Source organism: Anopheles arabiensis, chromosome 3 (genome assembly GCF_016920715.1).
Source record: "Anopheles arabiensis isolate DONGOLA chromosome 3, AaraD3, whole genome shotgun sequence".
Taxonomy (NCBI): Eukaryota; Metazoa; Arthropoda; class Insecta; order Diptera; family Culicidae; genus Anopheles; species Anopheles arabiensis.
This window is the reverse complement of record NC_053518.1, coordinates 4,525,809-4,540,000: the sequence shown is the minus strand read 5'-3', so window position 1 is coordinate 4,540,000 and position 14,192 is coordinate 4,525,809. Positions and strand designations below refer to the sequence as shown.

General features: G+C 43.2%; 3 protein-coding genes across 17 annotated transcripts in view; 1 reads left to right on the top strand and 2 right to left on the bottom strand.

Moving 5' to 3' along the window:
- The window catches only part of LOC120905143 (voltage-dependent L-type calcium channel subunit beta-2), a 106,208-nt gene extending 99,137 nt beyond the window's left edge, over positions 1–7,071 (top strand). For 9 of the 15 annotated variants that reach the window (XM_040315943.1, XM_040315955.1, XM_040315953.1 and 6 more), the window contains one exon: positions 1–96. This exon is cut by the window's left edge and continues 551 nt beyond it. In XM_040315943.1, the coding sequence (XP_040171877.1) occupies positions 1–96 (96 nt within the window). The other 6 variants (XM_040315956.1, XM_040315951.1, XM_040315950.1 and 3 more) reach the window with 2 other exon arrangements.
- Positions 7,072–8,135: 1,064 nt separating this feature from the next.
- LOC120901414 (protein slowmo) lies at positions 8,136–13,440 on the bottom strand. The gene is made up of 5 exons (XM_040309338.1): positions 13,309–13,440; positions 12,976–13,170; positions 11,827–11,992; positions 9,870–10,175; positions 8,136–9,781 (listed from the first exon to the last, which is right to left on the bottom strand). The coding sequence occupies exons 2-5, from the start codon at positions 13,005–13,007 to the stop codon at positions 9,641–9,643; spliced, it is 645 nt and encodes a 214-aa protein (XP_040165272.1). The 5' UTR covers positions 13,008–13,170; positions 13,309–13,440; the 3' UTR covers positions 8,136–9,640.
- Positions 9,094–9,615, bottom strand: LOC120905026 (uncharacterized protein DDB_G0271670-like). Its single transcript, XM_040315644.1, has one exon. The coding sequence runs from the start codon at positions 9,613–9,615 to the stop codon at positions 9,094–9,096; it is 522 nt and encodes a 173-aa protein (XP_040171578.1).
- Positions 13,441–14,192: the final 752 nt, after the last annotated feature.

The following is a 14,192-nucleotide window of genomic DNA, read 5'->3' as shown; positions in this document are numbered from 1 at the left end:
GTGCGGCGCGGCATGCCCGACCGGGACCGGGACCGGGACGACTACAGTCCGCACCGTGGCGGCGGTAACAATAGAAGGGTACTGAACGCCATGTAGGAATCGTGGATATAGGGATGGGATCAGGATGATGGCGATGCCGACGGAGGTGGCCCTGGTGGTGGTGGTGGCGGTGGCCGTATGCTCGCCCGTGGCCATACGGTGGAGGAGGTGGACGAGGAAGAGGAGGTGGAGGGCGGCGTGATCGCCAGCGCGGACGATGCGCTGGACGAGGAAAAGCTCGTGCCGGACAGTGACGAGGACGATGGCTTCGAGTACGATGAGTTCTACTGAGCCGCCCGCTCCTCCTAGGCCCACTGGACGCACTGGATGATCGATACATCGATCGGGCGTACACAAACACGTACACAGCCACAAAAAACACACACACACACAGACACCTTCGTCGATCGCTATCCTCCTACACGATCTTCCTGTATAACAAACGAACTTCCAGTACACTTCACTTTGATGAGATACAAACAACTTCCCTATACATTTCATTCCTCATTCTGTAGGCTTCAGCAGCCCCTATCTTTTCTCTCGCTCTCTCTCTCTCTCTCCCTATCGCACACAAACAAAGGACACACATGCACACACCCACACACGCCCATTAGCAGTACAGAGAGGACAGAAGCCGCCATCCTTGCGCCACCGCAATCCACACAGCCGCTTTCCAGCAGCGTTAGCACACACACGAAGATCGCGTCGTGCGAGTCATCCTGATCCAATCCCTATATATGCATTAGGTTAGTTAAGAAAAACAAGGGCAGGCCGTTTGCAGTGAGTGCTGTTTTGTATAGCTTACGAGCCGGGTAGGCGAGACAGTAAGGCATCGGGGGTCACAGCACCGCAGCTACCATCATTGAACCATCCTTTTAACCTCCGACACATCTTTGAGCGTTTGATACTTCTTCCTTAAAAAAAGAACCCCCCACAAACAACACGACGGGGCGCGGTCTATGTTCTGTTTTGGATTTGGATGTAAATTTTTGTGACGGCAGTTAGTTTTTTTTATTTGCACAAATATATAGTGTTGTTGACTGTACTTTGTTTTCCTTAGTTTTGTCTGGTTCAATGAGCTTGTTTGTTTTTGCACCTGTGTTTTGTATCTTCATCTGTACTTACTTCTCTGTTTCCTCTGTAATGTTTCCATGTTTTGCTCCCTTTTGTTTTCTATTCCTTCCATTTTCACTCGTTTTTGTCAACTTCTTCATCTGTTTCTTAAACCCTTTGGCTCACTTGTTCCGTTTCTTTCTCTCTCTCTGTTACCTTTCTTTTCCACTTTTCCCTCTTTCTTCTTTCTCTACTAGATCTTATTCTGTCCGAGTTTTTCTAGATGGCCTGTCCTGTCTGTTCTGTCTAGTTGCTTGCCCCGTTGTCTTAGTGCCCTAGTGACTTAGTGTGCAGTACGTGTTCAGTACCTACGGTGACCTACTACAGTGACACAACCGTCACCATTTTATTTTACCGCCCGTTCCGCATCTACAACCCAACTTTCTCTCTCTCTCTCTCTATTTCTCTTGACAAAATCCCTTCCGGCCTGCTCCAACTCGACCTCTCGCTTCCCGTTTTATTCCTCTCTCTGTCTGTCTCTTTCTGCCTTTCTCTCTAACCCCTTGTCACTGTAAATGCTCGCTTCCTGCTGCCGCTGCCGCCCTCAATTGTGCCCCATGCGTAAGTTGTCAGCTTGAAAAGTTGGGAGAGAGAGAGAGAGAGAGAAAGAAAGAAGAGTGCTAGCAAAAGAGGGATGTCAAATATGTACTACGTAAGGCTAAATGGGTATGATTGCGACCCTAACCCTTCACTCACTCAAACGCCGCCACTCGTGCAAATGAAATCGTTTTGGAAGCGATGAAAGAATGTGTTGAGAAAGATTGCTTCTGCATTGGAAAAAAGAAAATTCAACATTATTTGGCATATTAAAAGCAAGCAAGCAGAAGCTGCAAGCAAACTACACGGATACACACAGACACTGAAAGCACGCGTAGGGGTCGAATCGTGACGCAAATGCAAAAGGGCGAAATGGGGATTGCGGTTTTGTTTGTTTTCACACACACTTCTAGAGTGCTACGGCTCACCCAGAACACTCCTCTCCAATAGTATGACGTTTGATTGTGCCAAAATGTGTGACCAGAACCAGGACAAAGCCCCCGAAACATTCACAAGTACGAAGCAAGAAAGTACGGACACGACAGCCATAGTAGAAGCCTGTTGATTTGCAGAATGATTTGAACAGTTAAATACATTAGAACAAGATCCATACCGCAAAACCAACTCCAATTTCAAGCCCATTTGCAGCGTTTGTGAAGCGACGGCCGTACCGGCTGCGGGCGTAGTGTATGAGAAAAGCTTTAAATTTAACTTTAGGTAAATTGTAAAGGTTTATCAAACAATTTAACAATTAAATCGCCTGCATTGATTGACGCCTGGTATGTAAACAACCACACGCAGAGAGAAACACAGTGTTTTTGGCCTGGTGTGCCTGTGCAAGCGCCTCAAGACACAATGTGTGCGGGCTGAAAATGAGTCGGAAAACCTCCCTTATTTTCGGTCCATTTGCACATTTCGGCGTCTTTGATTCACACGCACGATTGCTGGCACGGAAAAAAGGAAAAACTCTGATTTTGTAAAGTAATAACAACATTTGCTTACATCTCCCAATCCCGCTCCTTTACCCAAAAAAAAAGAGAAGAAAGTAAAACAAACACAGACACAAAAAGAGGCGAACAATCGCGTAAAAAAAGAGCAAAACCATATTATTAACTTGCGTAACGTTAAGCATGCAAATTGAATCGATGCATTGAACTACCATACCATATTTAAAAGTCATTATTTAAGTCGAATTTATATACATAACATAGATATATGCAGTTGGGTTGCGTGAACGTGTAACTAAACGTGTGTGAGGGTGTCTTTTGTAAAATACATTAAATACTCCCCTTCACCAAATGCACGATCACGATCACTTCTTGCCTACAAGGGGGTGAGAATGCAGTGAGTCGAGCGGGAACTAGGCCGCGAGGTTTTTCTTCCTTTTTCATTCTTTAAGCAAAAAAAAACGAACAAAATAATCGAAAAATAAACCCCAAAAAAAGGAGCAACAAAAGAGAGAACATAAAACTCACACAATAACATTACATACATACATATTCCATTTACTAAAAACAAACCAAACAAAGAATCATACAGAGCTTGACTTGACTTGGGTCTAGGTTTTCCTTTTCCCTTTCCCCCCCCCCCCCCCCCATCCCCATCTTCTTTCTCGATCGTTGATTGATTAGATGTTAGGTGCTTTTTTAGACGTAATGGGGAGGCGTGAAAGTGTTGGACAAATGATAAAGATGATATAAATAGATAAAACACAGAGCGAACAGGAACGAGCAGCAAAAGGAGAAGGAAGTTGGACAAACGTGGTTGATCGGGCACAGCATACCTGAGAACAAGCTATGGTTTCGAAAATAAACAAAAAGATAAAAATGGTAACACAACGCAAACAATTCACAACTCGCACAACCATCGCCACACACTCACACACAGACACACACTTAGCACATTTAAGGGGAGAAAAAGCATATAAAATTGTTAAAACATTAATCAATTCAATACTAAACTAACTTACCAACGTCGATCAAAGCCCGTACGATCGTTTGATCGTTTCTTTCTTCCACAAGAAACATCCACTAACTGAATGAAACCACTGTCCCAAAAGGATTGATTTCTTCTCTTCCCACTCTTCCGTATGCAAAAGAGGAAAATGACGTCAGAGCGGTACGACTTTCACATCATTAAAACATATAATCACAAACAATCAAACAAACAAACACCTACTCATCCGGAAATTAAGGAGCACGAATGGCAGGCCCCGAAGAGAGGACGCCCCGCGCGCGTATCAGGCAGTGTATGCAAACATGCTCTCACGTTGTTTGCCCTGAATTGTGATTATAAATACTATTATCAAAATACTTTAATGCAAAACGTAGCAAAAACCCACACACACACAATCCACACTGTTGTAGCACGTTCAATGCGTTCGGCAAGACGAGACAAGTTAGAAAGACAAGATAAGTTAAACAAACAAACAAAAAACGCAAAACTCCTGCATCGTGGTACTCAACAAACGGAAGAGGTAGATAAAACAGAAACAGAAAGCAAAACCAAAAAAAAAGAACTCTCTACTTGTAAAAAGCTAAACCAATCTAACAAAAACGAAAAAAGAAAACATACAAAAAAAACTGAACGCCCAACCTATGGATATTATACCTTTGACGCATAAAAAGGAAATGGAAAGTGGGGGAAACATAGAAAGCGAAAGAGTAAAATCGAGATGAGAATAGAAGAAGAAAAAATCGCTGAAAAAGAGGAAAAGAACAAAACAAAATATATTTGCTATATACCAATTGCCTTGCACTGATATAAAAAAGAGAAGATAAACAGAAGTAAATAAACAAAAAAGCTAGAAAGCTGTGTAAAGTTAAAAGCATATTTAACTAATCACACACAAACACTCACACACTCACACACATATAGCGCGCGCGTGCGTCACATATGTCTGCCTTTGTAGGCGCATGGAGGTTGCTATCGTCTCTGGGCCTGTGTGCGTGTGTATGTATGTGTGCATGGTTTTGGTGTGCATATATCCTTTACAAACGCACACATACATACACTGACACACACAGCACAGAAAAGCTGTAATATAAATCAACAAACAACAACAACAACAGCAACAACAACAACAAAGCTATTCTTTCCCAAGTTTTACCCGCATTCGTTCTAGCGAAATGAACAAAGTAGTATGCAGAAAGGAAAAGTAAGAAGAAGAGAAGAAAAAAATACACAAACAAGAGTAAAGAGTGTAAAAGAAGTTAAAACGCGATTTAAGAAAAAAGTAAATCATGGATTCATAAGTGAGATTAGAAAAGAAATGAAATTGCCGAAAGTAGTGTTGAAAAGAATGGGGAAAAAGTAAGCAAAAAAGGTAAAAAGTTGTAAAAAAACATACAAAAAAACACATACAAACTTCTATTACGCCACTGAAAGTGCTGTTTCCTCTTATTTCTTCAAGTATTCTTCAAGTTAATAATGCAACAACAACAAAAAATATGAGAAAAACAAAACAAACGCAAGAGAGTTTTCCACTTAAACACACAAACACACATACAAACACAAGAAACAAAAAACACAGGAGAACAGCAGCAAACATACAGTGCTAGTGGGCAGCAAACTCAACTCGTTAGTGTACGTTAAACAGTTTTTCTTGTTGGTGGTTTCGCTTCCAGCAGTCCTACCGGGAGAGAGAGAGAGAGAGAGAGGACATTCGAAGCGACTCCACCATGACTCACATACACACAAACACATGTTTTGGGGGGGAAGGGGGCGCGAAAGGCCGATCCGTGTACATAGAAAGTGATGCAAGGGGAAAGCGCAGTGGACTGGACATGATCGTATGCCGCACTTTGTGTCGTTTCTCCGAGACGATCACGTTTACACTTTAGGTTTTGTTTGCAAAACGACTACGTTTGAGCTACTGCCAAGGGACTACTACTACTACTACTACTACTACTACTACTGTTACACGAACGATATTAGCTGTCTGGGAGCCAGTGAGATAGGTTACATTTACGTGCGCCGTACGGCCATTATTGTTCGCTCTGTTTTCACCAACAAAACCACTCTTCCAACGCCTTTGCCTTGTGGCGCGCGTTTGTTTTTATCCTTTTGCGCAACCAGTGCATCAACTGCATCAAAAAGCCTGTATATTTATGTTTAGTTGTTTAAGCAATGTTAATGTTTTGTTTCCTTCGAATGATTTAATGCTTGTTACGTTCGATGTTTGTAGTGTAATTTATTAGTAAAAAGGCAATTTGTTTGGTAAAAAGTCTCGCCCGCCTGGTCGGGAGGAAACCCCCACTTTATGTAGGTAAGAGTTTGTGTAAAATATAAATAGAAACAGTTGAACAGTCCACGATCGAACACGAAAGGAGAACAGCATCCAACAAACTGTTATTTACATACTTTTTCTTCGATAACAATTATACTCGCTTTAAATCAAACAAACAAAGAAAAAATACAAAAATCGAACACAAAAACAACCAGAAAAAATGATTTTCAATTTCTCACGTGGAAGAGTCAGTACTCCATTGCTCCATTTGAATGATCGTGTCGTTTTCCACTCTGAAGCCAGATGGATCGTTTGAAAGCAGGCTTGACACACACACATACACACACAAAACCTTCTCTGTCTTTCCCCCAAAAAAAAGGAAAATACATTCACACATAACACACAAACACAGACACATTATGCGCAAAACAACACAACAGCAACAACAAAATGGCTCTAGTAGAGAGGTAAGGGGGCACTTGGGTTGGGGTTGAGAAATTGGTTACGGGTCCTCTTTATTCAAACCGATTCGCTTTTAAGCCATCATACGTGAAGGTGTATGATATCAGCTAGTAATGAAAAAAAGAAAAACAAGAAAAATCGCAACAACAAAAAAACTAAAGTCATGATAAAACTAAAAAAAGAAAAGTGTGTAACAAATTAAAACTAAAGAGCAAAACAAGAAAAAAAGAAGAGAAAAAACATAGAAGACGAGCAGAAGAAGAAGAAAAAAACAAGACACCCAATAGTTAGACTAAAAAGAAGCGATAAAAGAAAGAAAAGATTTCAAACAAATGATCTTTATGCAAAAAAGCGAGCTGACTTACAACATAAATTTAAAGAAAACGGGACGGGAGAAAACGTGGAAACACACACACATACACGCGTAAGCTATTTCTTCATACAGTTACTAGTATACACACCATTACACACACATATACAATTACCTTACCGAAAGAGAAAAAAACACTCACATACACATAAACGCATCGCATAGGCAGTCAAAGGTTCATTCCGGTTCCGGATACACTTCCCTCGGTAAAATCGGAACAACTGCTAGTAAAAACAGAGTGTGGTAAACAAATGTGACTAAAAGATGAGAAAACAAAACAAGTAGCTCGCAAGCGTACACTACAATACACTACAAAAAAAAACACAAACACACACAAATTCACTACACCTTATCAAGTAATATAATTGATATGAGAAACAGAGAGAAAGAAAGCGATAGAGAGAGATAGAGGAAAGGAATACGCAAACACTGAAAAAAATGCAAACAAAAAAAAATACGCGAACAAAAAAAACATGATTAATTCTTTATTGTTGCCACATTTAAATTAAATTTAAACAAAATATTAAAAAATTTAATGAAAACCAAAAAACTCAGAACTCTACAACAAAAACGAACAAAAAAAGCAAAACAAAACAAAAAAAACGGATGAAACCAACAAAACAAAAATGCCCAAAATCATTTGTAAATATATGATGAAAAAATAAAAATAATTTTTATCTAGCAAGAGTGTTTCGGCGCTGCCCGTGGGAAAGAAAGCAAATGGAATGAATGAAATAATAAGGGGAGAAGACTAATTCGCGGTTTGTTTTTGTTTTTAGATTGTTTATTTTACATCGTTTTGGATGATTGATTTGATACACACTTTCATTTTCGCATTTTCCGTCCTTAGCTGCTGTGGAGCAGATTGATTTTCCTTTATAAAGTATAAATTATTATGTTCGCTTTGATGTTGCTTTCACAAAAACTAAAGTTCGTGACTTATTCAAACTGTAAAGTGGGTGTAAACATAGACAACTCGATCTCGCTTTCCCTTTCTCTCTTTCTTATATTGGTTTTTCGCCTTCCCCCGTCATTTGGGCTCATTTTGATTGAAGGAACTCCGAACTTTGCAGCTGATTGAATGTATGCCTAATCTTGGTGGTAAGAAAATAGGTAATCTTTTGAAGCTTTCGCTATTTACTGCAATGCAATAACTCTTCTGTAGCTTTGCTGTGTACATACGTTTCGATACGTTGATCCTTTTAATGGTAAGTAAACCTTCCATAGTTCTTACTAGCACGTGTTTTTTTTACATTGATTTTACAATCTTCTTTATACCGTTCCAAACCAAACACCAAACCGTACACAAAATGTAAAGCATTTCAAAGCTTAGTTGGTGTTAATTCCCATTCTCATAATTATTCTCATCCCGCAAGAAAACGCACATTAAACACACTTCACACTTTTGATTCACTTCATTCATCAACGTGTCTCTCCCGCACAGCATTTGTGTGATAATTTGAAAAGTTCCTAATTATATTTAAACTTATAGCAACTACAGCAAAAAAATAATGAACAACACAAAAAGGGAAAGGAAACGAGTAAAACTTGTGGCTATTTAAACACTACGTTAATCCAGCCTCTCCTCCACTGTATGCCATTTTTATACCTTTTTGTGCAATCGCGCTCACGTGCACCTGTCTGTCGTGTCTTGTGTTCCGGCTTTGTTCGGGAATCGACTACGAAACGGGGGGTTGTTGCCTGATAAAATGTAATAAATTGCGCAGTTAGCTATTATTTACAGCATCGTGCAAACGGTACAGCAGAGCAGACACCCGTTTGCTATACTCCGGGGGTGTCAATCTCCCGTGCATCATCAACGTTCGTCGTCTCGTGTCTGTCCTGCGGTTTCTGATTTCAGTTCATTTCTTTCAAATCCTTCTTTCTTCCTTCCTTCGCTTCCGAACGGATTACATAATATAGATTTAAGAATTACTTTATCGTTTCATTTTGCTTCCTTCTTTAGTTCATTTTTTTCCGTTTTCCGAGAAAAAAAAACAACCTTCAACATCCAACGTGTGCTCTCTTTACGTACGTTAAACACTATGTTATCACCAGTATTTGCGTATATAAATTACTAATACAAACAAATGGCATACTGCAATGGGAACCTCGAAATGGGAATAATAAACGTAGGACAGAAGCGGTGTGTAAACGGTGTGTGTGTGTGTGAGAGAGACATGTGGATCGAAATACATTTTCAAAGGGACGCTAGGGGAAGTGCGAGCCTTATAGAAAAAAAGGAACTGACTGGCATAATGGAACCAACAGGGAGCAATGCTCCCTAAATGCCAAACCCGTGTTTGCTTGGTTCCCCCTTCTTCGCTGCGCTGCGGTCCCAGAATCAACTCCCGCGCGCACTTTTCGACGATGCGGACGCGGAAGAGGAGGAGGACGACGATGTAGGAGCAGAAGAACGGGACTGTTGCTGCTCTCTGGTTGAGGCACTAGTTGTTGTTGATGTTGTTGCTGCTGCTGGTTTTATTCCATCTCCCGAGCGAATGCCATTCGTTGAACGATCCGGAACGGACGTGTTGTCCTTTCCTTCAGGCTGGGCGCGTTTGCCAGGCCACCCCTTCGTTGCCGAGGGTTGCGTGTTGCTGTTGGTGTTACTTTTGGTAGCCGCTGCAGCAGCCGGCCTTGCTGAACCGGGGGGAAAGGCGGCACCGTTTCTAGCCTGCTCTTGCCGATAGCGTCCAAAAAGAAGCGTAGATGATGATGATGATGATGATGATGAACCCGTAGGGATTGGTGGCGATGGTGCTCCAGCATCATCACCCTTACCACCATCCGGCGTTCCGATGGCGCCCTTCGACGGTTCGCCGCCGCCCGATTCGCCACCACTGGCCTTCGATGTTGCGGCCATCGCCGCCGCCTTGCAGCGTTTGTTACTATATGTGTATCTTCTGAGCGGTGGCACTCAGTTCGTCCATGCTCTTGCGCGCCTGGTCCGTGATGTCGTCCAGCGATTTTTTGGTCTGTGTCAGGATTTCGTTCGTGCTGGTTGCCGCACTGTTGGCCAGTTCTTTCATCTGGAAGCAAAGGGAAAATGGAAAGTCGTATTAGTTTACAGCAAGTATCCAACAATCCAAACCTGTCCCCTCTCTGTGTGCAACGTACCTCAGCATTCAGCTTTCCTATCACCCATTCCAGCCCCTGGCGTCCCTTGCCGGCATTGGTGCTGATGTTCTTCGTCAGCACGTCCTCCATGTATCGGTTGAGTGGGACACCTTCGACCTGTACCGTGGCCTCCTGTTTCAGCAGCGTTTTCGACGGATCGGTCGGGTGTGGAACGTAGCTGAGCGTTTCGTACACTGAAAGAAAGCTGCCAAAGGTGAGGTTGATCGTTTTCAGCGTCATCAACCGTTCCTTCGGATCGACGGTCGACTTTTCGCTAGCGTAGCAAACGTTCGGCGAACCAATGAGCTGCAATGGGTTTACAAAACAGAGCAGAAAATGGGGCGCACATTAATATTAAGAGGGAAATTACGCATCAATTTAGGAAACAACATGTAATACAGAGGGGAAATGAAACGAATCAACGTTTACAGTTCCGAGAGAAACCCTTCAGCGATACGACATTTCTATACTGTTTGTGGTGTGATATTTCGTTCCGCGTATGGAAACAAAAGAATCAATAAATAAAACCATCGCTTGAAATTCTATTAACTTCGATCGAATGGGAATAGCAACACATGTGACCTAGCGCTATGGTTCAAAATAAACCACAAATACATCCCACCACCACACAACTACAATCATGTTCATGCCGGTTTTAAAGCATGCATTAATGATAAACCACAGCCGTCGTTCGAATTAACCCTTTCCTCCTTACTAATCACCTGGAAAGGTCTGGAGAGCTGCTTTCTCCTTTTCGCACACTGGTTAAAACCTTTCCTAGCAGATAAGCAGCATGACGAATGGTCCAACAACCCCCTACCACTGCTGCACGACGTAAGCAAAGGTCGTCCGTAAGTTGTAAGCGCTCAGCTCAGCAGTGCGTTATCTTATCAGCGCTTCCCGCGTGGTCTACCCAACGCCGCCTGCGAACACGCGTATCGGCAGGTGATAATCGTTGAACAGATAACACCTTCAGGCTTTCGTAGGTGCAATGTGTGTCAAAAAAAAAAGAAAGAAAAGAATGCATTGCGCTGTTGTGAAGAGCGTGCGCTGTTACCGGGGGGAGGCGCGATAATGAGTTACAGCGCAAAAAAAGGAAGATACCGCTCAGAAAACTGCTCAGTCGCTTCGAGCTTGATAAAGATAATACTCTCTTATCGGTGTTGCTGTTACTTTGCTTGAACTTTGCACCGGAAATGTATGACTTATTTTACAGTAATGCATGTAGAGCCCATATTCATGCACTCTAATACACGTTAAATTCAAATTCAACTCGGCGTTCACAGGGTGAGAAATGCAAAGATTGGCAACGATCACAACACCGCTTGCCGATCGTGCACGCTGCAGTCACGTGCATCTGACATGCATCCTCATCCAAGTAGCCCATTGCAAGCGTTTGTCACTTGACGGATTGAGAAGCTCCCATGTGCACTTGTAACAATGAGAGTGAAGTTAATTATGTTTAAAACGAGGCTAAAACGAGTCGCCCTTACACTCACACAGGGAAAGGTAAATTAAATAAACGTCAAACCATCCTCGTGCGCAACTTGTTTGAAGTACACGCGCGGCGCGGCCGCGCTGTGACAATGTGGGTGTAACCTGAGGGGGGGGGTTTCGGGCAAGACGCAAAACCACCGCAGCAGCATGTGTAGCCGTGACGCGTGCTTTCGTGTGACGCTGATGGCAGCGGCGGTGGCAGCGGTGTCGGCGTAAATTTAGAGTGCCACACATTCCAATTTTCTTTTCAAAAGCTATGCTATAACCATCACCAACAACCGAACACAAATTGGTGTGAGCGTAGAAACAAGGGGCCATCTGACCGGCCCGTCTCTGGGCGCAGGGTATTTATATCGAGACCATTTTACTGCATTCGGGCGCTCGGGCTAGAGCGAATTGGGCATTACATTAATAGACGGAAGGGATGTTGAAGAGTTTTACAGGTAAAATCCGTCCATACCTTCTGTGCCCACTGTGGGAAGTACCATTTGGAGCTGACCAATCGGTGCGTGTGCAGGACACCGTCGACGACCCTTCGTTCCACCACATCGGTACCGATGACGGCTGTGTTGATGGGGTTGGGGTATTTGCGCCAGGCGGCCTGTGCCACGGTCTCCCAAGGATGGCTGTAATTAAAACAAGAAGAAGAAGAAGAGAAGCACGCTATCAATAAAGCATTCCATTTTAACCAACTGCAACAGCTGCAACGGTCGTCGTGGCGGTCCTTCGCATCGCGGTCCTATTCCCAACTGGGTCATATTTTACACCGCAAATTAACAACAAGCTAACTGTGTTATGCAGTAGCGTAAAGCAATGTAGCAAATAGATGTATTTATGCAATTTGTTTCGTCTCTACCGCTTAACCAGGGTATGCGCTGCCCTGTCTACCTTGAGCCGTGGAGAAAGTGAAGGTCATCTTAATTCCGGACATTGAACGACTGCCAAGCGGAACAGGGCAGCGAGAGATCATCGAACTCGCCTCTTTCAATCGATCGCTTCCTCAAAGCCCTCGGTAGTGGTGAGTTAGATCAGTTAATTGAACTTGCCAAAAGTGTACAGTTTTGCAGTGAAAAGTAAGTCAAGCGCAAAGCAAGATTTGCAGTAACAACAAATACCACCATCCATCACGGCCAGCTGACCGAGCGACGACCGAACGCGTTTGACGTTTCACGCACACACAAACAAACACAGCTGCACACGCTCAAGGGGCAAACAAGACGGCACGCACACAGTCGCACACGTTTCATTTCGTAACAAGGCCCAATTTATTGCGATTTCTGCACAACTTTTTCGCACACAATTTTAATCAAACCGGACTAACACAATTGCACACTGTGTCCACGGTGGCCATTTCTGGGCGGTAACTGAACTGATAATTCGTTCGCTAGATCGAACATTCCAGACGCACGCACGGAGGGTGCGGACACTGTCAAAAAAGTTTCCACAAGTGGTACCCCCAATCTCACACCTTTACATAACACACGCACCCCACGGCTATGCTCTGCGCTTGCTGCGGTGAAATTTGGCATAGCAACACCGACGAGAACCAATGCACGAGATACCGAGACCACTGAAGAAGTCGACGACAACAGCGACGGCGGCTACTTACTTGAAGACGTGTTCTGATGTCCAGATTTTCATTTTTGCGCTTTGCTTTGAGTGTTGTTGCGTGCGATTGTGTGTGGAAGGTGGGGAGATCCCTTTTTGTTGCTATGCGTCACGAAGCAATTCACGGACGCTGCAGTTCTCCCTCTTGCTGCTGCTGCTGGTGCTGCTACTACTACACCAGACGACCCTCACACACCTAAGGAACACAACGCGAAGAAAAAGCTGTTTTAATTGAGGAACACCACGGTGCCCTGGAGCCGTGACTCTGGTGGGTTTCGTGATCACACAAAACACGAGGCACAATGAAGGAAACCGATAAGCAAGGTGCACGCACGTTTCGTTTCAGCAGGAAATTCTCGCCAAACACACGGACACACACGGACCGGATGTTATTTGTACTCCCAGAGTAGCGCGAAATTCCACCTTCTTCTGACCGTACCGACCATGACACGAGTGAAGGAAGAAGACTGCGCCGAGAAACCTTTTGTACCGTCCAATGGCTTGTACAGGCGCCCGTACACGGCCACCATCGGCGGGACACGGTTCTTGAAGAAATGGGGAAAATTATAACAACATATTTTTCGCTACTATGGTTTCAGGAAGGAGGTAACAGCTTCGTCACACCTGAAGGAGGAATTTGTTTTATTTTTTTTTTAAGAAAAAATATTTACAGTAGGCTGTCGTGTATGGGTCACTTTACAAAATTCAACATGGCGTCTCGCGATCATGTGCAGCATTTTGACAACCGAGCATGTCAAAATAATTTACAGAGGAGGTGGTCTTTGCAGCTTGAAATATTTCACAACATGATTTCGGCTGTGCTTAGAAACTTCGACACAATCATTGCAGAAAATGTTCTGCAAACAAGAAATTTTCACAACTTATTCATGCAATAATTTAATTTCTCCCGATTCCGAGATTTTTGGTAGTATTTATATGCTTTATTACGTTTGTTTCCCATCTTAAAAAAGAAAAATCAATTCAAATGTTTCCAGGCTTCGAAACAGCGTTCGAAGATGAAACGTCATCGTTCGGGCAAGTTCGAACAAGCCTGGCCCAAGGTGGATTAAAAATACCAGATGGTGGAAAAGGGCTTTTGGTGGGTTGCCATTGATGAGGGATCGTACGTCATTTTAAAACCGTTAATCATTGATTTCCGCACGTAAAGCATAACAAAAAGAACAGATTTCTAGATTATTTAGGTGCATTTTTGTGTTT